Source organism: Pungitius pungitius, chromosome 19, assembly GCF_949316345.1.
Source record: "Pungitius pungitius chromosome 19, fPunPun2.1, whole genome shotgun sequence".
NCBI classification, from domain to species: Eukaryota; Metazoa; Chordata; class Actinopteri; order Perciformes; family Gasterosteidae; genus Pungitius; species Pungitius pungitius.
The window spans coordinates 13,887,275-13,914,555 of NC_084918.1; the positions used below are offsets into that span (position 1 = coordinate 13,887,275).

General features: G+C 42.3%; 3 protein-coding genes across 3 annotated transcripts; 1 reads left to right on the forward strand and 2 right to left on the reverse strand.

Annotated features, from left to right (window-relative positions):
* Positions 1–318: 318 nt before the first annotated feature.
* nsmaf (neutral sphingomyelinase (N-SMase) activation associated factor) lies at positions 319–11,852 on the forward strand. The gene is made up of 31 exons (XM_037456163.2): positions 319–463; positions 1,817–1,903; positions 2,575–2,653; positions 2,950–3,011; positions 3,333–3,369; positions 3,535–3,585; positions 4,059–4,130; positions 4,280–4,327; positions 4,498–4,550; positions 4,685–4,814; positions 4,902–4,973; positions 5,070–5,178; positions 5,351–5,527; positions 5,652–5,731; positions 5,882–5,972; positions 6,370–6,433; positions 6,568–6,619; positions 6,911–7,031; positions 7,228–7,359; positions 7,445–7,487; positions 7,571–7,737; positions 8,016–8,127; positions 8,505–8,563; positions 9,093–9,160; positions 9,240–9,307; positions 9,391–9,514; positions 9,728–9,811; positions 9,966–10,116; positions 10,341–10,443; positions 10,883–10,992; positions 11,145–11,852. Exons 1-31 carry the CDS (start codon positions 426–428, stop codon positions 11,237–11,239), a joined length of 2,739 nt encoding a protein of 912 aa, XP_037312060.2. The 5' UTR covers positions 319–425; the 3' UTR covers positions 11,240–11,852.
* A 100-nt stretch (positions 11,853–11,952) lies between these two features.
* On the reverse strand, positions 11,953–21,993 carry cngb3.1 (cyclic nucleotide gated channel subunit beta 3, tandem duplicate 1). Its single transcript, XM_037456607.2, has 18 exons — positions 21,401–21,993; positions 21,121–21,238; positions 20,805–20,955; positions 19,260–19,417; positions 18,873–19,169; positions 18,582–18,790; positions 18,427–18,477; positions 14,976–15,062; positions 14,778–14,842; positions 14,519–14,641; positions 13,796–13,937; positions 13,520–13,679; positions 13,332–13,429; positions 13,131–13,214; positions 12,886–13,004; positions 12,476–12,628; positions 12,198–12,339; positions 11,953–12,069 (listed from the first exon to the last, which is right to left on the reverse strand). Exons 1-18 carry the CDS (start codon positions 21,491–21,493, stop codon positions 12,064–12,066), a joined length of 2,256 nt encoding a protein of 751 aa, XP_037312504.2. The 5' UTR covers positions 21,494–21,993; the 3' UTR covers positions 11,953–12,063.
* A 10-nt stretch (positions 21,994–22,003) lies between these two features.
* On the reverse strand, positions 22,004–26,209 carry LOC119198715 (cyclic nucleotide-gated cation channel beta-3). The gene is made up of 14 exons (XM_037456165.2): positions 26,029–26,209; positions 25,424–25,947; positions 25,284–25,334; positions 25,123–25,209; positions 24,979–25,043; positions 24,719–24,841; positions 24,440–24,581; positions 24,118–24,277; positions 23,903–24,000; positions 23,724–23,807; positions 23,439–23,557; positions 23,082–23,234; positions 22,548–22,689; positions 22,004–22,457 (listed from the first exon to the last, which is right to left on the reverse strand). Exons 1-14 carry the CDS (start codon positions 26,207–26,209, stop codon positions 22,437–22,439), a joined length of 1,950 nt encoding a protein of 649 aa, XP_037312062.2. The 3' UTR covers positions 22,004–22,436.
* Between the last annotated feature and the right edge of the window lie 1,072 nt (positions 26,210–27,281).

The window sequence follows — 27,281 nt, forward strand, 5'->3', positions numbered from 1 at the left end:
ATGGACTTTTTATCGTACGGTTTTGTGACATTATATTATGGTATATTTCGTGATGCACTGGCATTTATTGGCACCGCCAAAAGCACAAATTGCTCTTAATTTACGTTTTACCATAATATCATGTTCTTGTTGATACATTAAGGGTGCCTCAGCCTGGGCAATATGTCGTTAATAGTAACATGACGAAACTGCACTTTCTTGTATCTTGTTCTTCGAGTCGCTTTGTATAAAAGCGTAATCTAAACGGAATGTAATGTAATAATATCCAGAATTGGAGTCAGAGTGAGCCCTCTTTTCCTCGCGTTGTTAATGGATCATTTGTCTCAGGGTGAGTCACGTGGTGGGCTGCAAGTTTCCGTGTTTACAGAGATGCGAACAGACTGCGGCTGGTCGGCGTTCCGCTCCTACGAGGCCGGTGTGCTGTCATGGCCTTTTTAAAGACGCAGGGACGAACTAAAGAAAGGTGTGTGGGGCTTATCTTATCGGTCAACGCCACATTACTTCAGATAACATTTGCGCGCGCGCGCGCGTGTGTTTGTGTGCGCGCGAGCGCTTGTATTTTTCCCTCGGCGGTTTGGATGAGTCGCGTCCACGCAGTGTGGCGTCGTATCGCTCCGCTAATGAGAGCTGGCCGTCAGCTGTGTGCTCCTGTGCTGCTCGATGCGCAGCGAGGGTCCTCGCCGAGGAGCGGGGTCAGAAACCTGCTCGGTGCCTTCTCCATTTGAACTCCATGCCCCTCACGCACCATTTCAAAGGCTTTACCTCCCACCACGAGGCACAACATATGGTGGTTGAGTTACCCATTGAGTTATTTTTTGGAGAGGGGGGGGGGGCAGATAAAAGGGGAATATAGCGGATTAGAAGGCACTAAATAATGAGCATGATCACTCACTTTGCCCTTGCCACATTCCTACGGTTTACGGATTTTTAAAAACACAATTCAATTAGAACAACGATCTTTCAAAAGCTTCTTTACCTAGGTGCTTGTTTTCCCATTGATCTCCTGGTGATTACGCTTCACTAACGTTACCTACTGGTTTGCTAGTCATTTATACTCCATCTATAGCATCAGATAACATCCACGTAACAGTGCTTCTACAAAGCGCTAATATTATTCTCCAGTTCCCAGAGGTTGATTCGGTTATGTAAATAAAGGAAGTGAGCATGTCGCCACACTACTGTGGTTTTTACTGAGATGTAAAGATATCTCTCATTGCAGTACTGGCCAGCACTGAGCAGGTAATCCTGTAATTCTTCATACGCTGGAAGTATTGTACACATCCAGTCGGGATGAGCATGAAGTACATGAAGCAAAAAGGTTCATAGGAAATGGGTTTGGTGCTTCTTACCATTCGTTTGTGCTATATTAACAATGGACATGTAAAGTTCGTTGTTGAAAATGATATAGCTAAGAACTGTTTTTACCAGATTACTGATGGAATCAAATTCTGAAATATTAAGAGTACTCCATTTAGTACTCCATTTAGCATTGCCCCATAACATTGGTGAAATCCCAATTGTGCGTGTGACGTTGCCTCAGTGACATCTCTTTAGGTGTTGTATGAGACTTCAGGCAACTCCTCCTAGAGCCAGCAAAGGATAAACACAGCTCTCTTCACATGTGTTGTCTAATTTCCAAAGACGGTGGAGTAAGATGTACTTGTCTGGTGTTTGTCTCAGACCTGCCAATACAGATTCTAGTCATGCATGTTTTAGGTTGTGCCTTTTGTCTCTTGTCAACGCAATGCTTTACTCACTACTGCTCTCGTTTTACAGTTTGAGCTTCGATGAGTTTCTCCTTATGTTTTCTTTTTAGATTTTCTCTCCTGTTGCTGGACTTGGAGGAATATTATTTTGAACAGCACACTGCATACCATGTGACGACCAGTTCAAACAAGGAGAAGTATGTGATGCATAAATTAATGTGTTTGTGTATTGCATATATTAATGAATGAAGGCGGTTTTATATTGTGTGATCATTCTGATCACCATTTTGTGACCTCAGCCAAAACTTAATGTGTAAAACCAAATAATTTGCAAACCCTGCACATGGTGATAGCATTTTCATAAAACATATCAGGGATTTGCAGGTACTGGTGATTAGTCAAAGCCTTGTGGCAGCTGTTCAAACGTGGCATACTCACTTATGAAGGCTTGAGCTAAATATAATATATTTATATAAATAAAAAGTTACAAACCTCCAGAATTATATGTAGTCAAATATTAAGTCAAATGAGGCAGAATATGTGTACAAAAAAATAAAAAGGACAGTTTCATGTGAAAAGCAAGTTTATCCCACAGACATGTATTAACTTTATAGCAATATAATGTTAATGTCTTTTTCCCTTTCATTTTGTGCCATTAGTAATTCTACCAATTTCTACCAACAGTCAGCTCACTGTATTTTACTATTTTTATCCTACTTGAACAGAGTTCCGTATTTTTTAATACCTTGTTATGCACAATAATAATGAAAGTGTTAGGTTGCGTTTGATATTCATTACAGCCATTATCATATCATTGTGCTTATATTTCACTATATGGTCTAACAAGCTAATGCTATTTTCCTTCCAGAAAAGTCAGGGGCTCGTTAAAGGTCTGTTCAAGATCCATCATATTTGATCCAGAGGATCTTGCAGAGCCAATTTTAAAGGTTTGTTTTAATAATCGTTTTATATATTTAGTATGTCTTTTACTCTTTCTTCTTGAAAAAAAATGCAGCAAACGAGACATTTGCTATAAACTTAAATATCCAGAAAATATTGTAATTGTCGTGTCATTGACAAATTCTAAAAAGGCTGACATACTTAAGTTCCAGCTCTGTATATATTCAAGCCATTAGTGTCAACTCTACATTGTATTTAATGGACGTTATAATGCGTCTCTGTCTTTTGATCAGCCAGGCCATTCTGAATGATGATACATCATTATTTATCTCTGTTTCTGCAGATTACTCTTCGGGATTGTAAGAAGATTGAGTTTTTGGACAGAGAGAACAACCCCTTCCATGAGTGAGCATGTTTACATCTCTGCTCCGTTCTCCAGTGATGTTTATTCAGTTTGTCAAACTGGTCTGGTAACTTCCAAATGGTGGGCAAATATCAAAATGAGTAGAAGTTGTTGGTTAGTGTTCATACATCTGCATATCATTTAGTACACTGTGTCTTAGCATCTCGTGGTTTCTGGAGGACACAGCCAAATAGTTTAGTTTGGAACATACTTGATGTTGGTTAATCTATGTTAATAAGCACAAATGCAAAAATGTTGTTTTATTTTGAACTAAATAAATTAACTACACTATTGGTCATCTTAACTTGTTTTTTTCCCCATAGACCAAGGCCATCAGCCATCTCTATTTTATGTGTACAGGTTAGTAATCTTTACACATTCTTCAAAGATGCATCACTCCTCATTTGTAGTAGTAGATTTTTACATTTTTTTATTTATTTTCCACAGTTTGTTCCAGCTGCTCATAATTGATCATGACATCTTTTTGAACTAATACCACACGTTTCCTTTCCTCGTTGATTTCAGGTTATTTACATCAAAGAGAGTAATGTCATAGCACCTTACAGAAATGAAAGGGTGAGTCTCCTAAGTCTCCACAGGGTTCTCATGTGTGCAGGCTACCACCGCTTTGCCTGGGCTTGATTGTGCTCTGAATGTTTGTTGTGTGTATATATGAAAATCAGTTTAAGCTAATCTGCAAGTCTGTGCACTGATGTTTTTCATTTTTCTTTGTTTGAAAAGATTGAGCTTAGAGAGTGAAATACAATGTCTCAATGTACAATTGAGACACCTTTAGTCGTCGCAACTCAAACAATATGTGAAATTGTGCCATTTAGAGACTTTGCGGCAGTATTTGAGTACACAGTTGGGTCTGTTGTGCTTAAGTTCTGTTGTCATGCTTATTCCCTCCCTGAAACAAGTCAACATTAAGATCTGTAGTTAATTATTTTGAGCCATACTGAAACATTTAACCAGCGAAATAAGTGCAGAAAAAACGTTTTGCAGAGAACTAACTCATTCTGACTAAACATATCTCATCCCTTTTGTAGGGGGCAAAGAAAGAGACTTTTCAGTTGGAAGGTTGGAGTAAAACAGAAGATGTCGTCCAGACATTACTTCAGGTACGTAGCTGCTCCTCGTTGGGGCTTGAAGTTACGCCAACTTTTACCTCACGGGAGTCGGTTCGAGTATTAACAGTTAAATTGTGCCGGACCAAAGCTGCTGTGGTGTGTGTTTGTGTCGCTCATTTTGATTCTTGTGAATATTGCAGCTCCACAGAGCGTCCTGTCTGGAGAAGCTCGGAGACCAGACCGCAATGGTGAGTCCATCATCTTTCAGGCTTTAGTGCCTGAACTTGAAATATTGATGAGTGTGAATAATCCGTTGTGCATGTTTTACTTTAATGCACATGATCTAACTAGCATGATTTTGGTTCAATTATGATGGTGCATAATCATGATCAAACATACAGTTCTTGTATATTTCTAGATTGCAGCGAATTTACAATCACGACTGGCAAGGTCTTTTTTTGACAAAAACTGGTATGGTACCTTCAGCTTTCTAATTCACATTTCACTGTTTTCTTCCGCTGCAATTGAGTAAAATATCGTAATGATTAAAACAGTTATTGTTGCAGTATTAACATGCAGCTGAACAGTGGGATTCCGATTTAAAGCTTTCAGAGCGTCGCCGAGAAGCCTCACATGGAGTGTGCGGTGGAGATGGTCATGCCTCTGGTGTCCAATCCCGGCAACGTCTGCATAACGGATGAAAGCCTCTACTTTCAGCCCCTCAATGGATATCCAGTGAGCCTCCGCACCTGAGTGGACATGCGCAAGTCTGCTATCGAGCTGAGGCAATGATCTCGTGTTCATGTGACTTGTCCTTTTCAGGAGCAGGTGATTCAAATCCAGCTCCACAGAGTCCGGAGAATCTACAAAAGACGGCATGGACTCAGACCTCTGGTGAGTGCAACTAGCCAGAGTAAGTAAGCAAATGGTAATAGTTGTCGATAAGGCTTGAATAGTTTCAAATACCCACGTTTGTCTCTCCTTGCTCAGGGCCTTGAGGTGTTCTGTACTGAGAATGATTTCTGCTCTGACATCTACCTGAAGTTTTACAAGACGGCCGACAGAGATGAGATCTACTATTACATTGCTACTTTCCTGGGTGAGAAATCAGTTGTAAATCTCTGCCTTGAGCTCCTAAATGTCATTAAAAACACTTCAACATGAGGCAAATTGGCAAGATGTTGGAATGTAGCTTTTGGAGGACGTTATCAATGTGCAAACACTATTGGTGAAGCTAACTTAACCCGGTGGATGTGCTCCTCCTCACTCAGAGAACCATGTAACCGAACACACAGCAGAGAGTTACATGCTGCAGTGGCAGCGCGGCCACCTGAGCAACTACCAGTACCTTCTCCACCTCAACAACCTGGCTGACCGTAGCTGCAACAACCTCTCCCAGTATCCCGTCTTCCCCTGGGTCATCAATGACTACGCCAGCGACCGGTTGGGTGAGGCAACACAGAAGAAAGATTAGAAGTTATGGCAGTGGGTGATCATGATCTGTACTCGGCTTGATTGATGGTGATACTGAAAAGTAAAATAAGCATCAGGACTTCTCCTTGTATTTCCCAGATTTGACAAATGCTGCCACGTTCAGGGACCTAAACAAACCTGTGGGAGCCCTAAACCAAGAGCGACTCGACCAGCTGCTGGTGAGATCCTGCTGCTTCTCTGCGTGTGTTTTTTAAAGATCTACCCTATTGGCTACAGAGCTTCGATAGATAAAGCTTTAGCTGAATGTTTTGCTTCATATTATCTCTGTACCGTGACTATCAGCAAACACAGAGTTGTCATGGTTACAGGCTCGCTACAGAGGCATGCCTGAACCTCGCTTCATGTACGGCAGTCACTACTCCTCTCCAGGCTACGTGCTCTTCTACCTGGTCAGAGTCGGTACGTGATGCAGGTCCTCATTCAAGCCCAGTGGAATATTGTCTCTGCTTGTAGTACACTGGTAGACGTCTATCAAGTGTAATCGTTGATCGTTAGATTTAAAGCTCTTTCAGCACCATTTTCAACCTCAGTATATCAGACGTAGTTTGAAGACATGCCAAAACAAGCAGAGCGTAATTCAAAATAATAAATCAAACAGCCTTTTTTGGTTTGGAGCACCTTTCACAGCAGCTGTTACAATATACCACATACATCTAGAGACTGATTTCACTAATAGGAAGATAAGCTATTGTTTACTTTGCAAATATACTGTAGGTATCAGTCAGATTATATTCAGCTGTCTTCTTGCTTAAAAATGAAGCTACTTATTTCTCAATTATAACTGTCTTTTCTGCAGCTCCAGAGCACATGCTGTGTCTCCAGAACGGCCGCTATGACCATGCAGATCGCATGTTTAACAGGTACGTTTCTTTTCTGCTCCAAAATACGATCAAACATTAAAATATATGATATATCTAGGTCGTAATTTGATTTTGACCATTTTGAAAAAAATATTTTCAATGTTTATCTATTGACCTGCAATAATTTCTTATAGTATTGGTGATACATGGAAAAACTGCTTGGAGGGGGCAACGGACTTCAAAGAGGTAACATCCCTCTACTCTATATTATCTATTATATTTATATATATATATATATTGTCGGTTTGACACAAGATGAGAAGTTTGCCTAATCAAAATAGCCGTTGTACCTAAATGGGTAAGATTCTTGTATAACTTATATACAAGTTTAAAACAAGAAACTATTCCATGCAGTTATTGATTAAGACACTCTTTGTACAATGCTATCACAAAAATGCATATACCGTATTTCCCTGGCAAAGCAAGGTGTCAGTGTTGATTGTGTTTTATAACTTTTTTGCCTTTTCTACATTGCAGTTGATTCCAGAGTTTTATGGGAATGACTGTGGCTTCCTGGAAAACAAACTGCGACTGGGTTTGGGCAGAAGGCAGAATGGAAGCTTAGTGGGGGATGTTGTTCTCCCTCCATGGGCCTCAGGTAACCTCATCCCATCTGATCGTGTTATGCATCTAAACTCTGTTGGACCCAGGTGACACATACTCCATCGCCCTCCACGCTAATGTCCACATAACCTGATACTCTTGACCCTCTGACTCTTTGTTTAACAATAACACTGTACTTTCAGCCCGTGTGCTGCTTCACATTTACTGTGTGCTGTTTGTCCTGACTCCAGACAGCAGGGATTTTCTTCAAAAGCACAGAACAGCGCTGGAGAGTCAGTATGTGTCGGAGCACCTACATCAGTGGATTGACTTGGTGTTTGGCTTCAAACAGAGAGGCGGGGAAGCTATCGCAGCTCATAATGGTAAAATAAAGTAGAAGTCCCATAACATCTAACCCACCAAAGCTCCACAAAGACTCATTATCATTATCTTCTCATTATCTTTCAGTGTTTCACCCACTGACCTATGAAGGAGGCATCGACTGCGATAGGTATTGCAGAAGATCACCCACTAGTTATTTATCAAGATAATTATCACCACATCATGGAGCTAACTTTTCGATTCTCCGAAAAGCATTGAGGACCCTGACCAGAGAATCGCCATGCTGACCCAGATCCTGGAGTTTGGCCAAACACCCAAACAGCTCTTTACCACCCCCCACCCTCAGAGGATCACACCAAGGTTTCAAAACATAACTCGAAGTCCCAGCAGCAACTCGCCAGTCAGTGATCTGTCTCCAGGTAGGATCGCAGGAACACACACGCACAGTTAAAAATGATGATGTGAACCCTCCCTGGTAGACTAATGTGAAGCGGAGTTTGTTTTCATGCAGTCTGTCCAAATGGATTATTTGTCGACTGATCATTTTACATGTCAGAAATCATCAAAACTGCTGCTTAATGATACATACATTGTTTGCGTAAGCAGCATCCACCATTATCTAAACTATTGGAATCTCATTTGTCTTCTTCTTGTGTACTGCACCAATAACTGCATTTGTCGCTGTGCTTCTTTGAAGCCTCACAGAGCGAGGACTCGTCCTTCGAAGACCTGACCGAGGAGAGCAGGAAGTTAGCCTGGGCCAACATGGGAAATCTGAAACCCATGTCCAGCCACAAGATCCATAAAGAGTAAGTCAGCATGCATCCGGTTGAGACAAAGTACAGATACATCCGATAAGAGGAAGTGGAAGCAAGCTAGAAGTCTGCAGGCAGCTGCAGGGAAAAACAATAGCTAATGCAAAGTGTGTAGTGAGGACATTTTTAGAAGGGGAGCAACTGTGAACGGCTGGTTGCTATGCAACCACTTCCTCCACTTCACTTCTTCACATTTCTAAACTTTGCACTTGTTAAGCTTTTTTGTTGCAACTGTATATCTGTCACTATTGTCTTTGCTAATTGTTTTAGTGTGACTGATACATGAATACAAGTATATGCTCCTCTCCATTTTATTGTAGATATTTATGTATATATTCTGATTTTGAATGACTGTTTTTTTTAATGTGCAGGGCTGTCACAGGCATCGCTGTGTCTCTTGATGGATCCGCCATTTTCTCCACATCTCAAGGTCTGATGAATATCTTAAATGAATTAAGAGAATTATTGTAGAGGCACAAAGAGGATTGATAAGAACTGCGGTCTTGTTTTGAGGTATTCGGATCTGTGATGACAGATTCTTCCCCATAACAATAACTCTGTGTTTAACAATTATCATAAAAGAGAAAGACCTAACGCGTTGGTTAAAGGCTCTTTAACGTAGCGCCTTTATCATCATTTTCAGTGACTGTTGTGTGATGAGTTTTTAAACATTAGTATTATTACGGCCACTTCTGCCTCTAGTGGCCCTCTGGGCTTCTTCTATTACCACAATGGCACAGAGTGATGTCATTACAGTCAGAATGTCATCAAAAGAAGGGCACAACACCAAGTTAGGATTATTTTTCCCATCAGAAGCAGCGAGGTTACATTTCTACATAAAGCCGAATAAGACTGCAGATCGGTTCGAAAGGCACTGATCAGAGTTCAGTTTAATTCATATGCTCATTCACTGAAGTGCTTTTTTCTCATTGTATCATCACTATTTCTCTTTATTCCAGATACGACCCTGAAAATGTTTTCCAAAGAGTTGAAGGACTTCCAGAGAAGCATGTCCTTCTCTAACATGGTATGCATGGTTTATGTCCCACTTGACTCTCTAGTGAAGTTGACCTCTCTAAACAATAAACTACTCCTCTATTTAACAGGCACTATCCTCCTGTTTGATGCTGGCAGATGGTAAAACTGTGGTGTGCTCTTCTTGGGACAACCATGTGTACGTATAGTCATCGGGTACATATCATTTTCATAGTGATCTCTTATCACCTCACACTGACCCACATGTTTCTCTTCCCGTAGCTATTTCTACTCCATCCCATTCGGGAGGCGGCAGGACACACTGATGGGTCACGACGACGCAGTCAGTAAAATGTGTTGGTTTGATGACCGCCTGTACACTGCGTCCTGGGATTCCACCGTTAAGGTAAAAAAGTACTTTAATGAGGGGGATGCTAGGCAATTGTTCTTCAGCCATGGATTCATCATGCATTTTCTATCACATGTTGAGTGTGAAAACTGCTATTAATACACAATGTGATATTGAATTGTTGGAGCAGACCGATGTGGCGCTTGAGAACTTTATGGCTTGTGTAAGTGTTCAATTGAGAGGGAAGAGTTGATTCGGTTAATTTCCCAGGTCTGGCTGTGCGCTTCTGATGGCTCGTCCAGTCACAAGAGATCTCAGTTTCAGTTGCTGGCCGAGTTGGAGCACGATGCTGGGGTGAGTCGGATAACGCTGTATTTGAAACATATATTGACTTAATTCAGAGTGGCTTGAACAGTTTGCATCGGGGTGCTGGAGAGTGGCAGGAGTACTCAAAATATACAAATGAGTTTTCCATATTAACCATCACTTCTCTCACCCCTGTGGAAAGGTGAACACCATTGGTCTGAATCCAGCGGGGACTCTGCTGGTTTCTGGCTGTAAAGATGGTGCCGTCACCATCTGGGACACCAGCAGCTACACAACACTGCAGCAAATTCACTGCCACACAGGATCCATCCACCACATGGCCTTTAGTCCTGGTATGTGTCCAATGAAGCCAGTGTGCCACTTTTATTTTGAGTTTCACTGGTGATCATAGAATCCAACCTTTGCCTTTCTATATGACTTTTGTTTTGAGGGGTCAGTATAGAACACAGTAATTGATGCTACCTTGCAAAACATCCAAACTAAGGCCAACAACCACTGCAAGTCAACAGGCTTAACTTGAAGCAATAAACACAGTAAGAACCTTTGACATCCTCAGATAGCCGACACGTCCTCAGTGTCGGTGCCGACTCGTGTATGAAGGTCACTGACGTCCAGACAGGGATGGTGATCTCGACTGTGAAAGCGGTGGAGGAGCAGAGGTAAGACAACCCCATGCATAAAGGGCTAATCCAAGAGGTCAGTAGTTGAAGCACCACAAAAGACCATATATATACTTGAGAATTAATGTTATAAACTTATTTTGTAGTGTAGTAGTTTCTACGTTCCTAAAACTGGAGGGAATTATGTTCAAAAGGTCACTGACCTGTTTTTAGCCACAACTACAACATTTATTTCCCTCAAAAGAAATCCTTAGACTGAGTCAAATAGCTGTAAGGATTTAAAGGACCCATCGGATGCCCGTTATACCACACGAATGATTTAAAACGGCACCTTTTTACCCTGTCTAAAACAAATGGTTATGGTCGAGTTTTTGGGTTGGTAGACATGCCAGATACCCCCAAACGTAAAATGAACATGTAGAAGCACTAACCAAGTGGAATTTTCACAATATGTCTCCTTTAACATCTGTGGTTCCAGGTGTTTCTGCTGGGACGGGAACTTGGTGCTGTGTGGAGGACAGTCAGGGGACCTCCTGCTGTGGGACTTGCTCAGTAATACAGTCATCCAAAGGATCCCTGCGCATTCAGGTACATCTATTCTAGAGTATTGTTTGTTTTATAGAGCAATAATGTAACAGCTTTGTCTACATGTACATATCCATTTGAGTTATAAAAAAAATAGAGTTTTTAAGTTATTGTGATGCAATATATGTTGATGTAAAATTGACGTCTTTGCCCAGGTGCTGTCACAGCGATGTGGATGAGTGAGCTGTGCTCCACAGTGATCACAGGTGGAGATGACAGACAGATCATCCTCTGGAAGCTCCTGAGTTAAAGCACTGTTTCCACACATTGTATTTGTTGGCCCGACCTGCAGCGCACTATACTGGTAGAGTATCCTGCAGACTGCATGACCCGACTATCTGACTTTGAACAGGGACATGAAGTAGCAGGCCTTGAATATGTTCACAATCCAAACAAGAAGGTCCCATTAATCCATAGCTATCTGCTTATGAAGACAAAATGTATATTTGCAGTTTTTTGCATGAGCAAGAATCTACAACAATGTTCAATTGTTTAAAAATGTGTTCTGCTCCAGGTTACACGCTGCTTTTTAAAACTTGTTTCTTTAGCTTTATGTGCATTCTATTCTGAAAAGGGGACTTCAAATGTCTTTCAAAAGCTTCCCGCTGCTCTTGTGTTAATATTTATACGACACGGATCTTTAAAAGTATTATTTCCCCATCTCCTTTTTGTTTGTCTTGTTTCAGGCCAAGTACGTTTAAAACACACAACATTTAACACACCGCTCTCGAGCTTTAGTGTTTGCAAAGCTTCTGGAGTCATTTCCACAGATCATCTGCCAGCTACACCGAGCAGGGACATTTTGCATCCATTTCTTTTAATGAAAGTTACAGTTCGATGTTTTACAGTAGCTGGTGCTTTTACTGTAAACATTGTTACGTTTTTTTAATACAAAAATAAAACAACATAAACCATCAGATTTTGGTCCAGTCACTGATTAGACAAAGACCTTTACATTTTTTATGGTGAATAATACTACAATAAGACTCAAATTCCCACATCTGTCATCCTGTGGGCCTTCCAGTAGACAAAGAAAAGGAAATGTACAAAATGATTCAGTGTTGAAGTGGTGCATCATTTCTGTGGGGGAAAAAGAAGGCGTCGTGTGTCTCACGTAAGTACGGTACAGTTTTCATATCCTATGGTAGTACAACAAACAGAATAAAGTATATCTGAAGTGAGGCAGAATTCTTCATACAAAGACTCACCTTAGACGCGAAGGTTCCTTTGCGGAAATTGTTCATGAATTTAAGTAGTTTCGGTGTTGGTGGTTTGGTTTCAAACAATGCGTTTCCTTTCTGCTTCTCCTCATTTTTAGCCCCCGGAGGGCCTTTGGCTTTAGTAAGTTTCCTTCACAACCACACAGACACATTTGTTAATAGACTGCCATACAGAAACATTACGTGGCACAATTTCTATTTTGAGGTTGGTGCAATATAAAATGACAATTTGGTGCCATAGCCACAACTGACTGTAAATAACTCACCTTCCCTTCCTGGCCAACACTTTCTGAGACTCTGGGTAGTGAACGAGGATGTCAAACAAGTCCTTCTTCTCCAGGACAAAAAGGTTTGCAAAGCCGTGAGCTTTCACGTTAGCTGTGCGCCTGTTTCCTCCATCTTTGGCAGACTGTAGCAAACTGCAATAGGAAGAAATACCAAAAACCCTTCTCTTTTGGGAAATGCGCTGACTGACCGTTATATTGACTGTACATTATAACTGCACCGCTATGTGCACAGCTCGTTTATTCAAGGTGAGAAAATAGCAATTAGAACGAGCAAATACAATCTCGTAAATTACTTACTGTCAAGCCAATCAGTTTCATCGAGACAATAACTTGAGCGGGGAGAGAAATGTGTCTTGTTGGGTTTTGCACGTTCTAGTTCACAAACTGACCTGATTTCTCCGAACACGCAGCCGGCCTTCAGTGTGACGAACACGATGCTGTTGTCAGGTCCTCCCACCACCTGCACCGCGCCGCTTTTGATGACATACATCTCTTTACCGATGTCGCCCTGCATGAACGCAATGCAGAGAAGTCTGCTTTTCACTCAAATATTGAACCATTTTCACTGTCATCAGTTATGTTCTCCACCAGGACCTCCAAGGTTTATCATTTACAAACAAACACATTTACTCACTTTCTTCACAACAAAGTCTCCAGGGAGATAGACAATTGACTTGAGCCTCAGCAACATATCCACCAACATCTGCTGGTCACAGCCCTGGGAGAGAAAGTGACAGGTATTGAGTTGATTGTTCGATGCGTCACACATTTAAAACACAGAGAATCCAGTTTAATTCTCTCATATTATAGCAGGACACGGTGACTTCTGAATCACCTGAAACAATGCGATCTTCTGGAAGGTTGACAAGTTGATGTCCACGGCGATGGCAGTTTTCATCACGAGAGGCATCTTGTCTAGTAGCTCTGACTCGTCTAGAGGAGACATGGATAACTCAACGCAAATCCATCCTATTCTGGATTATTTATTTGCTTTAATGTCCGTTTTGTTTTACTCCGTCTCACCCAGCATGCCCTGAGCTGACCAGGTGTAGTTGTACCAGGTCCGGATTCTGTTCTGAACAACCTTTGGGATACTGTAGGTATTCATGTAGTCAACACAGCCATCCATAGATGCCCTGAAATAGGTCTTACCCGCTGTTGCCGCTCCTATGACATCTCTCATCTGAGAGAAACAACGACGGATGGACAGGGAGCGTGTTTAATTACTAACACGTTGGGAAGCTTTAGGTAGGATGTACAATAGGAGTTATGGACTTCTTGAATCATCCTCCAACGTACCTGTCCAATCAAACTAGAGAACACAAAGACGCCGATGAAAAAGTTGGCCATCTGAAAAGATATCTCGAAGGTGGTTATAGGCTCTGGAAGACCACCGATGTTGATCAGACTGCGGACGGCGTAGTAGTAACAGCGCAGGTACCTGTGGAAGGACAGAGTTCCTCTTCATTTGACACAATAACAAATTCCACCAAACACTCAAGTCTTTCTAAGATGTCATCACTTTTTTATTTTATTGGAAACTAATAAGGTTTATTATATTATGTCATAAATGTAAAAGTGGTCAAATATAGTATGCCATAAAGTGGAATTACCTTTTGACCTTTTAATTGTTTGAATTTAGACAGTGGAACATTTTTATACTTGGCATATGAATTCTTGGCTAAAAGCCTGTTTTAAGTTTAAAAATTCATTTGAATCATCCTCAATTCCAAATGTTTCCTTACAGGCAGTTTAAAAAAAGGATCACCTTTCCAAGAGTGTGAGGTCACATTAATGTAATAACTTCATCCTGGAACACAAGTTGACAAATCGGGAGAAAAGTCCCCACAGGCACAGGTTTGCAACACGCGGAACAATAATTATGCTTGTTCTGAGGAACTAGCAACGAACTTTCAGCACCATGGACAGAGACACAAAGGGCTTGGCTCTAAATGGGGGAGGGTGGGGGGCTTTGGCAACACATCTACAAATTCACAACTAGACAAAGAAATGAGTACGTACGCCGTGCCCTCGCCATTATACACCCATGTGGTCGACTTAATACCCTGATACATGGAGGCCACGTAGTACGCACAGCTGTTGAGATGCAGGGCGAAGAGAAGGTAGCCTGTGGTACGAATCACTCTGAGTTAGAAACAGAGCGTAACAAAAAAAGATTAGAAGGGACTGGGCTGATCTGTGTGTGGTGTAATGGTCATTTTGGTTGCAGCTATACTGATACTGAAGAGGGAAACACTATAAACTAAACAGGAGTAATAACCTCCAGATGTAGGCCTTGGCCATGATGCTCTCAAGTCGATCACTAAAGTCAAAGAAGGACTCAATCTGGAAGGGACAAGAAAGTAAATGAGGCATTGAACAGGATATATGAAGCCTTTTCTCATATATATTCTTATTTATCGGTCCTTTTGGTTCCTCATGTACACCATTAGCAAAACCGGATCAGTCTGTTGCTCACCCTGATAAAGCGGTTGACTCTGTATATTGCAGAGAAGTCAAAGTGCAGGCAGAGGAGGTCAAAGGGGAGGATGCTGATGATATCAATCTGAAAAGAGAGGAATACATAGAAATGTAAAAATAAATTCTACCATTCCATTCTCAGATTAAATAACATACATGGTGCTGGAGGAAGTAAGAAGATCATTTGCATGAGTAAAATTGTTTCATATGTTTAGATGTAGGCCTATTTTGCAAGGTCCATTTAGTTGGGAGTTGGTTTGCTCCATTTGACCGTAGTGGCTATGCCCATTCAGATGCTGCTGATGAATTTGGTAGTTGCGTAATATGACAGACCTAGTCTAAGTCCTGGCTATTTGGTTTAATTTTGGTTGTCTCCTGTTCGTCATGTGATTGCTGTCCTTTGACAGGACCAGATATTTATTTTAGGGCCGGGACTCGATTAAAAATATTAATCTAATTAATTAGAGGCTAATTAATCACATTTTAATTGCATAAATATTTGACCTGAGAACAGTGAGAAGTAATTTTTTTCAGATGGATTTTTATTTTTGTTCAACCAATTCCAGCAGACAAGTGTGTTGTGTTGTGGATTCCAGCCTGAGAATCTATGAGAATTGAGGTTGGATTCAAAAGCATCAACAGGTGTGTGGTGGAACAGTGCAGGGAGATAGCAGGAAGGCTGAAGTGTGGAGGATCCTCAGTTCAAACCTGCTCTCTCAGAAGGAGGGTCTGGTTGCAGTCAGGGCTTCAAACTGTAAACTTTGAAACAGTTTTGAGGTTTAGTAAACAATCCCAAGGTCTAATATGAGAAACGGACACAATGAGGCATGTGCTTGAATAGCACAAGGGAACAACTGAAGGGCTGCAGGCTCCAACCTGCTGTCTGAGGTTGTGGGTTCATGCCCCTTCATGCAGACATCACTTCTGCTTTGAAAGAGTTTTGAGGTTTGAGTAGCAGTCTCAAGGTCAAATACAAGAAACAAAAATTTAATTTGTGCATGGTGAGGTAGTGCAGCACAAGAGCACAAGAGCAGAGGAGCTACTGTCCTTACCCTGTAGGTTGTGGGTTCAAGCCCAGTCTTGGGTTTGAACCTTTGGCTTTACTTCAGGTTTGAGTAGCAATCTCAAGGTTAAATACAACAAACAAAGGGTTGGTTAGTGTGTGGTGAAGTAGCACAGGGGAAGAGCTGCTGACATTAGCCCCTGCACCGCACTTGAAGGCTGTGGGTTCAAGCCCAGATGTGGAAATAGCATTTAAAAAGAGTTTTGAGGTTTAGCTCACATGCTCAAGGTTAAATAGGAGAATCAAAGTTGCCAAAATGTGACCAGGACTGGTAGTGTAGGGGTGAGTGCAGGGTGCCAAAAGCCTCTGTGCGCACCGCCAGTGGGTTCAAATCCCACCCGCCAAGTCTTGAGCGCACTACCGCGGAGGTAGTAGTGGGGGCATTGTCCCCACTGGTTGTTTCAGAGAAGTGAACCCTGGGGGTTATGCAGAAACACAAGGTGCGTTCACTTGGGTAATGATGAAGAATCTTTTGAATGATGAATTGACTAAATTTGATGTTAATTGCTAATTAAGCTTTTATCACTTATTAGCCATGCTACATAGCCGGATGAGTAAAGATGAGCAGATGTGTCTCATTCAGTGGTCACACTGACATGAAACTTATTACAGCCTCTGAGGGCATTTTTCAAGACAATCACATGTTTGTCTACTTCAGGGCATCCTGTGGACAACCTTAAACTGACAGTCTGGCACAGGGTGTAGATTTGTTTACCCTTTTTAGTGCATCCACCCTCCAATTCTCTGTTACATTCAAATTCAACTCACTTGTGCCTTTACCAATGCAGGAAGGATGAATAGCATGGTTGATCCTCCAAGATGCACCAATCCGTCTCTGGGACAATATCCCATTATGATTTTTTATAAATGTCAGTTACCCAAAACTAAAAAAGGATTTAGGAAGAGCCACCATGTCCCTTGAGGGTAAAAATATTAATCTAATTAGAGGCTTTGTAATTATTTAATCAAAACTAATCGCATTTTAATTGCATAAATATTTGACCTGAGAACAGTGAGAAGTAATTTTTTTCACATGGATTTTTATTTTTGTTCAACCAATTCCAGCAGACAAGTGTAGAAATATCATATTTAGAAATATAGTACTTTCATAAATTCAGGCAGCCTATAGGTAAGTAGACCTTCTGTAAACTATGTTTTTTTAAGTAGACCAATACTTTCAAGTACATTTAGAACATTGGTTATTTTTTCAGATGTGGTCTTAGTTACCCTGGTCCTTAAACCAGTCATCTGGTGCAGTGTGGGTTGGGTGTGGGTCCTTGTACGTCCACGCTAGCTGCTAATTGTGTTGCGTTGAGGTGATACTTGAGGCTCGATGTGAATTCCTTGTTGCACAGCTTGCACACAACCACGCTCTTATCGACGCTTCCATCCGTGTGTTTATTATAATAAGATTTCCCATTCACGGGGCCAACCGACACGGTCTCGTCAGCTTCTTCGTTCATGTTCACTGTGGTTTGTTGTTGTCTGAAGTCATGGACGCTAGTTGGTGCTCCGGTATAATCGGTCCTCCGAAACTCATCCAGTGAGAACCGTTCCGCGGTGCAAAAAATAATTGTAAAAATGCGTAAAAAATGTTTGATGTGTTATTTTTTGTGTAATTAATTAATCGTAATTAACGCGCTAAAGTCCCGGCCCTAATTTATTTATGATTACGTTGACACTGTAAATAAAGCGCTAAACGCGATAAACTTTTTTTTTGGCCGAGTGAAATTTTTGACTTGCTTGATTGTAATTGAGAACATTGAAAAATATCTGCAATTAACGATGTATCTTAATAGTGAAACTATGGTTTATTACTGATTCATAAATGGTTAGTCTCCAGAAAGTTGATTAGCTCTAGGTCTACCGGTTCCATTCTACCGGTAGCCTATCGGTAAATGGTTAGCCTACTGTAATTATGCCCATTATTTTATTTAAATAAAACAATTCTATAACAGAAGATATGGGTAAGCAAGAAATAAAGGCCTGCCCCTAATACAGGCCGGTGCGCTGTGCAGCCTATGTAAATAAAAGCCCTGGCCACTATTTGAGGATTTACGGTACTCATTGATATCTGACAAATAAACAAACATTGTCTCTTTTGCAATCAAATATTTGAATCCTTCACCTGTTAACATCAGTCTGACACACGACCTTTCAGAGGCTTCAGTTTCATAGCAAGTGTGAGGATGCTGATATAATATCTAACCAGACCTGGACCTGAGAGTAAGAGGTTTGCATTGCGTGACATTTCATTATGGCGTATTATCAGTAACCATGGACGTCAGCCAACAGAAGAGGAGACAAAATTACCCGTGGAAATGCAGCAATATAATAAGAGAGTTTACTGTGTTTAATTGCACTAAATGTATTTAGACAATCTCACCTTAAATCGAGGAGATTTCCGATAATAAACCTTAGCCATAGGTCCGCTTTTCTGCAGGGGACAGACACGTCACACACAGGTTAACAGCTCAGCTGCGCCTAAGATATGCAAACCGGACGCAAATCACACACACGTCAATATTTTCCGGGACTTACAATGACGTCTCCGGCTTTGACAAACTGTAGCCGAGGCTGCCAAACCACGATGTCGATAACGTTCACTACATCGCTAAGAACGTCAAAAGTGATCCAGAAGGGGTTGGTGGTTTCATTGTGGAAAGGGAAAACCAGGCGCGCGGTGCAAAACCAGACGTTGTAGTTGAAGGCCAGCGCTACCAGGGACAACCAGGCAATGTAGCGACGATCTGGAGGGAACACACGCGGCACATTGGGTTATAGGTGATGTTTAACCTCAGCCGGCCTGACCCCGGCAGGCACATTACGTACCGAGAGGATCCAGGGTGGTTCCCAAGGTGCCGTCCATCAGTCGCTCGACGGGACGGAAGAGGATGTCGAAGAAGGAGCAGCTGATGTCCGGCAGGATCTTGGCTTTCTTCTTGGCCTCCTCCGCCAGCCTCTCCTCCTCCGCTTTCTTCTCTGCCTCCAGCCGTTTCTCCTCGTCCTTTTTCTTCTTCTCCTCGGCCTTCTTGGCGGCTTCTTCCACCTTCTTTTTATCCGCCTCTTCTTTTGCAATTCGCTCCTCTTCCTTCAGTCGGATGTAGTCCTCCTTCTTTAGGATAGGTGCTGAGCAGACAAAGAGGGTGATGCAGAGTCAGGTGGTGTTTAGGAGTTTGCTCTCTGTCTGCATGTTGCTTTGTTGGTGTGCATACTCACTGACGGGTGGGGTGATTTCTGGCGAAGTGGCATAAGGGTCTATGGCTTTCTCTTTGAGGGTCTCTTGCCGCTCTCTCGACGCCTTGATTTTGCCTCTGAGCATGTCATCGATTCCGCGGAAGTAGACGACAGGTGGAGGAGGAGGGGGGGGCACATCACTGAAAGTAGGAGGCAAAGGAAAGAAGACGGTATATATATTAGTGCCGGGACTCGATTAAAAATATGAATCTAATTAATTAGAGGCTTTGTAATTAATTAATCGGAATTCATCGCATTTTAATTGCATAAATATTTGACCTGAGAACAGTGAGAAGTAATTTTTTTCACATGGATTTTTATTTTTGTTCAACCAATTCCAGCAGACAAGTGTAGAAATAGCATATTTAGAAATATAGTACTTTCATAAATTCAGGATGCCTATAGGTAAGTAGACCTTCTGTAAACTATGTTTTTTTAAGTAGACCAATACTTTCAAGTACATTCAGAACATTGGTTATTTTTTCCGACGTGGACTTAGTTACCCTGGTCCTTAAACCAGTCATCTGGTGCAGTGTAACGTCCATGCTAGCTGCTAATTGTGTTGCGTTGAGGTGATACTTGAGGCTCGATGTGAATTCCTTGTTGCACAGCTTGCACACAACCACGCTCTTATCGACGCTTCCCTCCGTGTGTTTATTATAAGAAGATTTCCCATTCACGGGGCCACCCGACACGGTCTCGTCAGCTTCTTCGTTCATGTTCACTGTGGTTTGTTGTTGTCTGAAGTCATGAACGCTAGTTGGTGCTCCAGTATAATCGGTCCTCCGAAACTCATCCAGTGAGAAACGTTCCGCGGTGAAAAAAATAAGTGTAAAAATGCGTAAAAAATGTTTAATGTGTTATTTTTTTGTGTAATTAATTAATCTTAATTCACATTGTAATTAATTAATTGTAATTAACGCGCTAAAGTCCCGGCCCTAATATATCTAACACATTGGGCTTTGTCTTCCACTTTTGTCCAAAATCTAAAATTGTGTTAATAAAACTTCTTAAATCTCTATTTTTGCTATTTGCCAATAAAAGGTTTATTTAAAATGTCCTTAAATCCTCCTCAAAGAAGCAAATTAATACTTTGACTTTGGACATTTCACTTGCACGTGAATGCTCTTAACTGATTGTTTCTTAGTCACAAATGCCACTAAGCTCCTAATCGCCTTTCCTACTTTTGGAGTCCGAGGCTGAGAGTCTCACTGTGATCAGGTAGGATCAGTTAGCTGTAGCTTACATAAAGCGCTATGTGTATACATGTTGTGCAGCTATGCAGCCACAGAGAGCATACTGTTCATCTTCACTCTCTGTTAAAAGTTCACATTGGTAGTGAAAATAAAAAAAGGTTAGTCTTCTATGATCTCACGTCAAAGACAAAAACAAGTTTCAAAAAAGCTTTTGAAAGCATGAAAAGTCAGGATAGTACAGACAAGCCCGTCCAATCTGTGCAGGGCTGCAAGGGAAGGGACTGGGGCCTGTCGCTAACCGCAACACCTGCAGAACAGGATGGATCCTTACCCTTCATCTCCATCTGGATTGACAGCAGGAGCAGCAGCTGGAGCAGCAGCTGGAGCAGGAGCAGGAGCAGCAGCTGGAGCAGGAGCTGGAGCAGGAGCAGCAGCTGGAGCAGGAGCAGGAGCAGGAGCAGCAGCTGGAGCAGGAGCTGGAACTTGAAAAATGAAGCATAAATCTTCTCACAAACACATCATTGTGTCCAGGACAATAAAGATAGAAACCGCAACCTCATCCACATCGGAAAAGTTCCATGACACAGCCAGGGAGGACCCAAGGACTCTCCTGTAACATACGAGGCAGATCTGCTCAGAACCCTCACCTGCTTTTGGTTCCTCTTTCTGCGGCTCTTCTTTGGTATTTTCTTTGTCGTCTTCTGTCTTCACGTCTTTCTTTTCCTCTTCTGTTTTTGGCTGCTCTTTTTCAGCTGGCTTTTCTTCCTGTGAATAAACAGCACCAGTAATCTTTCCGTGCGCTGAACCCAACTAACAGCCTGCTGCGGATCCTTAAGCATCAAAGTGCTAAATAGGTTATACTTGCATTGATCGGATTCAGCTGCCATGGTTTACCAGGTATTTTATAAGTGTGATAGTAGGCCTTACCTTGGCCGGTGGAGGGGGGGCAGGAGGCGCAGCCTCAGCTTGTTCGGGGGGAGGCTCAGGAGCCCTCAGGAACGCTTTGAACCTGCTGAACATGGCGCTGTCGTCGCAGGCTTCAGCAAACCGAGAAAGCAGTCGGCTTCTCCTCCTGGAGGCGCTTTTATAATGTCGCTCAGACGCTTACACAAGTCCCTTAATGCTTTGTAGTCCTCAAATCCACACAACAGACTGCCGCAATTAAGTTTCTGAGAAGCATTAATGGCTTGTGGGCAGGCCTCTTCCTCCTGGAGTCCACATCAGATCAGCCGTCACAGCTGCCAATCACGCCGAGGCAAGCGTGGACTCCAGTGCGAGGACCGATTAAGGCCTGTTTACTTCATCGTTTGTTGACGAATACGTGTGCGTAAGTGTGCATAAGTGTGCATGGGATATATATTCACTATTACAAACTGGTAATTTATTTTGCCATTTAGTTTAATTAGATAATACAAAATATCTTAATTTTTCCTTTGCATTTCACACAGAACTGATTTCATGTTTAAATATAGCTAATTATGGTATAACACACAATCTACACGGTAGACATTCAAAAGGTAGATGACACAGAGGCCAACTGTCATGATGCCCCTGCATGGCTAACGGGATTAACCTCGCTCGTCCCATTCTCTCTCTCTCTCTCTCTCTCTCTCTCCCTCTCTCTCTCAAATATTAAGGAAGGAAATTAATTAAAATATTAAATCGTTATGCTCTGACAGATAATCTCTGTTAGACTTTTACAAGCACTTTACAAAAGGTATATGGGCAATAGACAGAAAGTTATTAAATACATTTATGAGGTTTAAATCTTTTTTCTGCCTTAGATGGGTGTTTTTTGTCATGTGTTATCTGCTTGTATCACATTCAAACAATATGGGGATTTACGGTTTTTAACAATACATCTTAAAATGACACAGACTCAGGCTGAGAAGACGCAAACTGTACATTCACTCCCAAAAAGGAGTTGTTTAAAAGTCCACTTTATAGTTTATCCCTATAATCCTCACTGGCCACTAGCAGCATTCTGGGGAAAGAAAACACAAAATATGGGTTTTTAACAGTCAGCATAACTACAATAGCTTCTGTATGACTGCATGTAAATGTAGAATAATACCTTCATTCTGTTCATAAAGTTCTTTCCACCGAAAACACGCAGCATTTTGGGCGTGGGTGGTCTGGGCCCAAACAGCGCCAGTCCTTTCTGCTTATCCACTTCTCCTTTAGCTGCTGCGGGACCTTTTGCCTTCATGAGTTTCCTGCACGCGCACAAACACGGAAGCTTGCTAAACAAACATCCGCTGCCATAATGCACGTTGCAAAGCTTGTAAAACGTAGTAATTATGAGACTGAAATTGGCTTATAATACTCTGAGGTATAAGAAAGAAGACCGATTGGCTGCTGAAAGTGTTCTGATTCATGAGAGAAAAGTAGTTGCATGTAGGTGAACAGTTGAGTTTTTTGTACTAATATTATGTCATTTACCTGCCATGTTTATACAGATTGAGTTTGTCATTTGTTTTACCATGTAAAGTGCCTTTGAGTGAGTACCTTCTAAAGCCATATAGAATTAAAGTGCATTATTGTTAGTATTGCATCATCAGCTTCTTGACCAGTGAGCCAGGTGTTTCTCTTCAGGCCTCTGACTCACCTTCCCTTTCGGGCCAACACTTTCTGAGACTCTGGGTAGTGGACCAGGATGTCAAACAGGTCTTTCTTCTCCAAGACGAAGAGGTTAGCGAAGCCGTAGGCTTTGACGTTAGCCGTCCGCCTGTTCCCTCCGTCTTTGGATGATTGCAACAGACTGAGAAATAGAAAGATATCATGAGATTAAAACACCCGGAAAGTGCTAAATCCGTTCACTTCTAAGCAGGGGCGTTACATGGTGGCACCATTAAACACTATGACGTTTATCACAGCGTGGAAACGAGAATTAACAACGCCTTGCATTTGCTTTGAATGTCTTTCTATTTGGTATCTCAAAGACAAAGGCTGAACTTTCTCCTGCCTGATTTCTCCGAACACGCAGCCGGCCTTCAGTGTAACGAACACGATGCTGTTGTCGGGTCCTCCCACCACCTGCACCGCGCCGCTTTTGATTATGTACATCTCTTTGCCGATGTCCCCCTGCAAGAGAGAGTCAAAGTCATTTCCATATGCGGAAACATCAAAAAGTCCGTGCAGAAGATCAGAGGGTACATATTTACACAAAGCTTGTAATCACAGGGTTTTGATGGGTGACAATGGTTCACTCAAATATAACATCTCAAACAACAATCTGATTAGAACTCACTTTTTTTACCACAAAGTCTCCAGGTAAATAGACAATAGACTTGAGCCTCAGTAACATGTCTACTAACATCTGCTGGTCACAGCCCTGCAGAGGAAATATATATATATATAGTTAATTGACTCCATTCCAAGCTGCAATCTTTAACTTTTTATTGCGCTTGTGGTGTCTTTATGAAGCACCTTGAACAGATCTATCTTCTGAAAGGTGGTGAGGTTGATGTCAACAGCGATGGCAGTTCTCATCACCAGAGGCATCTTATCCAGCAGCTCAGACTCATCTAAACACGAGATAAAAAAGGAAATTTACTCAATTAGCTACTTTTAAAGTCACACTAACCGTTTCTTCTTAACATCCGGTTTTGAGTGAGCGGATCACTTTGTGCAGTGTGACTGACCCAGCATGCCCTGTGCATCCCAGGTGTAGGTGTACCAGGTGCGGACCCGGTTCTGCACCAAGGAGGGGATGTGGTTGTTCACCATGTAGTCCACCGTGCCGTCCATGGAGGATCTGAAGTACGTCTGTGCTGCTGTGGCTGCACCAATGACGTCTCTCATCTGAGGCCAAACGAAGGTGACAATATCAACATCAACGGAGGAAAACATTGGTTCGGACAGACAACTAGCAGCACTGCCGTTTACAACCTTTCTGTGGTTGAAATGTAGCAATTAGCACAGTTGTTTTTGACTCTGTGGAGAGACAGTGTGTCTCTGTGTCACCTGTCCAATCAAACTGGAGAACACAAAGACGCCCGTGAAGAAGTTGGTCATCTGGAAGGTAATCTCAAAGACGGTATGAGGTTCGTTGAGACCCCCGATGTTGATCAGACTGCGGACAGCATAGTAGTAACAGCGCAGGTACCTGTGGGAGAGGGGGGAGGACAAAAGGACCCATTTTAATGGTTTATTTTACCCAATGGGTCAAACTAGCATCATTGGCAATACACACATATACATATATATACGTATATATATATATATAAAAGTTTCTGCACTTACGCACTGCCCAGACCGGAGTAGACCCATTTAGTTTTGCCGATGCCCTGGTAGTCTGAAGCCACATAGTAGAAGCAGGCGTTGAGGTGGAGCATGAAGAGAAGATACCCGATGGTCCGAATCACTCTAATAGAAAAGTACAGACTTACTCTTCAATCAGAGTAATGTTGTAAAAGGTGAGACCCTCATCCACCCTGCGCTTTTCGGATATTGTTTTTTAATGATGTATTTATATACGAGTAAAACAAAATATCCAGACTTACCTCCAGATGTACGCCTTGGCCATGATGCTCTCTAGACGGTCGCTGAACTCAAAAAAGGTGTCCACCTTGAGAAGACGAATGACACCGTCAGCCCAGGCTACCCCAGCAAACTGAGTCTCTACTCGACTGACTGATCAAATTCACCTTCAGCAAGCGATTTATTCTGAAAATGGACTTGAATCCATACCGCATGTACAGCAAGTCAAACGGCAGGACAGACATCACGTCCAGCTGTTGATGAGAGACAGATGTGTGAGGTCACTGACGCAAGCTGGTTCTAAGACCCAGAACCCAAGCTACAGTACCAAGAATCTGTCTGTGTTTCTGTAGTTCTTCTTGGTCACCGCTCTATCTTTCTGAAAGATGAAGATGAACACCGTCACATTGTCATGTCTTAAATCCCTCTCATCATCAGGCTACATGGGCTCCACTACGTCACACTTACTATGATGTCTCCGGCTTTGACGTACTGTTTGCGGGCCTGGAAGAAGATGGAGTCTGTGAGGTAGATGAGGTCGGCCAGCGTGTCCAGGACGAACCAGAGCGGGATGCTGCTCTCGCCGTGGTACGGGAAACACAGTCGGGCTGTGATGAACCAGGTGTTGTAGTTAAAGGCCAACGTCACCACGCTCAACCAGGCGATGTAGCGGCGGTCTGTGAAAGGGTCGATGGTGTTCCCCAGCACCGGGTCCACGAAGGTCTCCAGCGGTTTCAGCACCGTGTCCACCGAGAGCCAGACGCCGTCTTTGAACTTCGACATCAACGGCTTCTTCTCTTTTTTCTCATCTGGGGCCTCTGCTTTCTTTTTCTCCTCCTCCTCTTTCTTCTTCTGCTCGGCCTCCTTCTTTTTCTTCTCCTGCTCCCCTTTCTTCTTCTGGTCCGCCTCTTCTTTCCTTATGCGCTCCTCCTCCGCTTGCTTGTTCCTCTCCTCTATGACTTTTGCGTAGATGTCTTTGCGCAGCAATGGTGCTGAAAGGACAATATGAAGACTTAGTGTGCTTAAAGATACTATGCAATATTAAATATTTGATATCATTTTGTGGTACTCACTGACGGGAGGGCTGATCTCTGGGGATGAAGCGTATTGATCGGCCACTTTCTCCTTGTAGAGATTCAGCCTCTCTTTCATGCGCTTGGCTATGAATCTGAGCTGCTCGTCTGCATACTTATTGATGACGATGGGGGCAGGTGCAGGAGGGGCCGACTCTTGTCTAAAGATGGAAAATAACATCACACTTTTATTTTTTTGATTTAAGAATAATGGAAGAGCGTAAATTGGCCTGTTTGTTGTGTGATGAGGGGGACAGAACAATATTTGTATTCGTTCTAGAGTAATACAATTAGTGGCTGTAATCAATATTTTCTTAAAGTTTTATAGACAGTTGGCCTTGTACAGGAAACCCCCTTCAAACCGTGTGTTGCATCAACCAGCCAGATGTGAATGTAGTCAAGACAAAACAAGGCGTTTTAACTTTTCACCCTCTTGTCTTTTAAGGTCACCTTAAATGTAGATTGTAGCATAAACTTTTTCAGGATATGTCAATTGGGAGAAAATAGTTTCAACATACATCTTCTAAACATGACTCACAAAATCTAAGGAAACAGACCTTGACTTGTAATTTTTAATGTCTGTTTGTACAACAGCACCCGTTTTAGTAAATTAAATGTTTTAGAAAAGCACTTTTCAGCCCCAAACAGCCGGCCCTCCCATCGATGAAGAGGATATCTGTGCTCATGTGTCGCCACCTAGCGGACAGGATCCAACATTACATCTAGCTGACATGGGGGAGTCAGATGTATTTATGTCAAGTCATTGCTAAGAAAACACCAAGACCCGAATATATGTTCAACACTTTCATCAAATAGTACCAAAAACCTTTTCTCATGACGGTTTACAACAAGAAAAGCAGAAAGGCACACTGATGAACCCACTTCCTTTACAAAGTGTAGGATGAACTATTTCACAGCTGCAATTGTCAGGTGTGGGTGCTGGAGCAGGTTGCAGGCGGAAGGAGGCAGGACTCAAACGCAGGAGTTACCAGATATCCAAAAGGTGCTCTTTATTCACCAATCTCAAAAACAAAGGACGTGCACCAACGATGACTGACTAAGACAATGACGCGACAAAGGACAACAGGCACACGGGGCTTAAATACACAAGGGAGGTGCAGGTGATTGGACACAGGTGGAAGCAATCAGGCAATCACATGTCAGGACAGGAAGTGAAGCTCACCCAGAGACACGAGACACAAGAAAACTACAAAATAAGACAGGAAGAGGACCCAAACCGTGACAGCAATATG

Excerpts from the sequence above, each read along its gene's own strand:
- nsmaf (XM_037456163.2), top strand. The coding sequence starts at position 426 with ATGGCCTTTTTAAAGACGCAGGGACGAACTAAAGAAAG. Across the intron at positions 3,370-3,534 it reads TCTCTATTTTATGTGTACAG|GTTATTTACATCAAAGAGAG; the intron begins GTTAGTAATCTT and ends CGTTGATTTCAG. Across the intron at positions 4,131-4,279 it reads TCGTCCAGACATTACTTCAG|CTCCACAGAGCGTCCTGTCT; the intron begins GTACGTAGCTGC and ends TGAATATTGCAG.
- cngb3.1 (XM_037456607.2), bottom strand. The coding sequence starts at position 21,493 with ATGTTCAGCAGGTTCAAAGCGTTCCTGAGGGCTCCTGAGCCTCCCCCC. Across the intron at positions 18,791-18,872 it reads AACCACCCTGGATCCTCTCG|ATCGTCGCTACATTGCCTGG; the intron begins GTACGTAATGTG and ends TGTTCCCTCCAG. Across the intron at positions 13,938-14,518 it reads TATAATGGCGAGGGCACGGC|GTACCTGCGCTGTTACTACT; the intron begins GTACGTACTCAT and ends GTCCTTCCACAG.
- LOC119198715 (XM_037456165.2), bottom strand. The coding sequence starts at position 26,209 with ATGTTATTTTCCATCTTTAGACAAGAGTCGGCCCCTCCTGCACCTGCC. Across the intron at positions 25,044-25,122 it reads GAATAAATCGCTTGCTGAAG|GTGGACACCTTTTTTGAGTT; the intron begins GTGAATTTGATC and ends CGTCTTCTCAAG. Across the intron at positions 24,582-24,718 it reads TACTCCGGTCTGGGCAGTGC|GTACCTGCGCTGTTACTACT; the intron begins GTAAGTGCAGAA and ends CCTCTCCCACAG.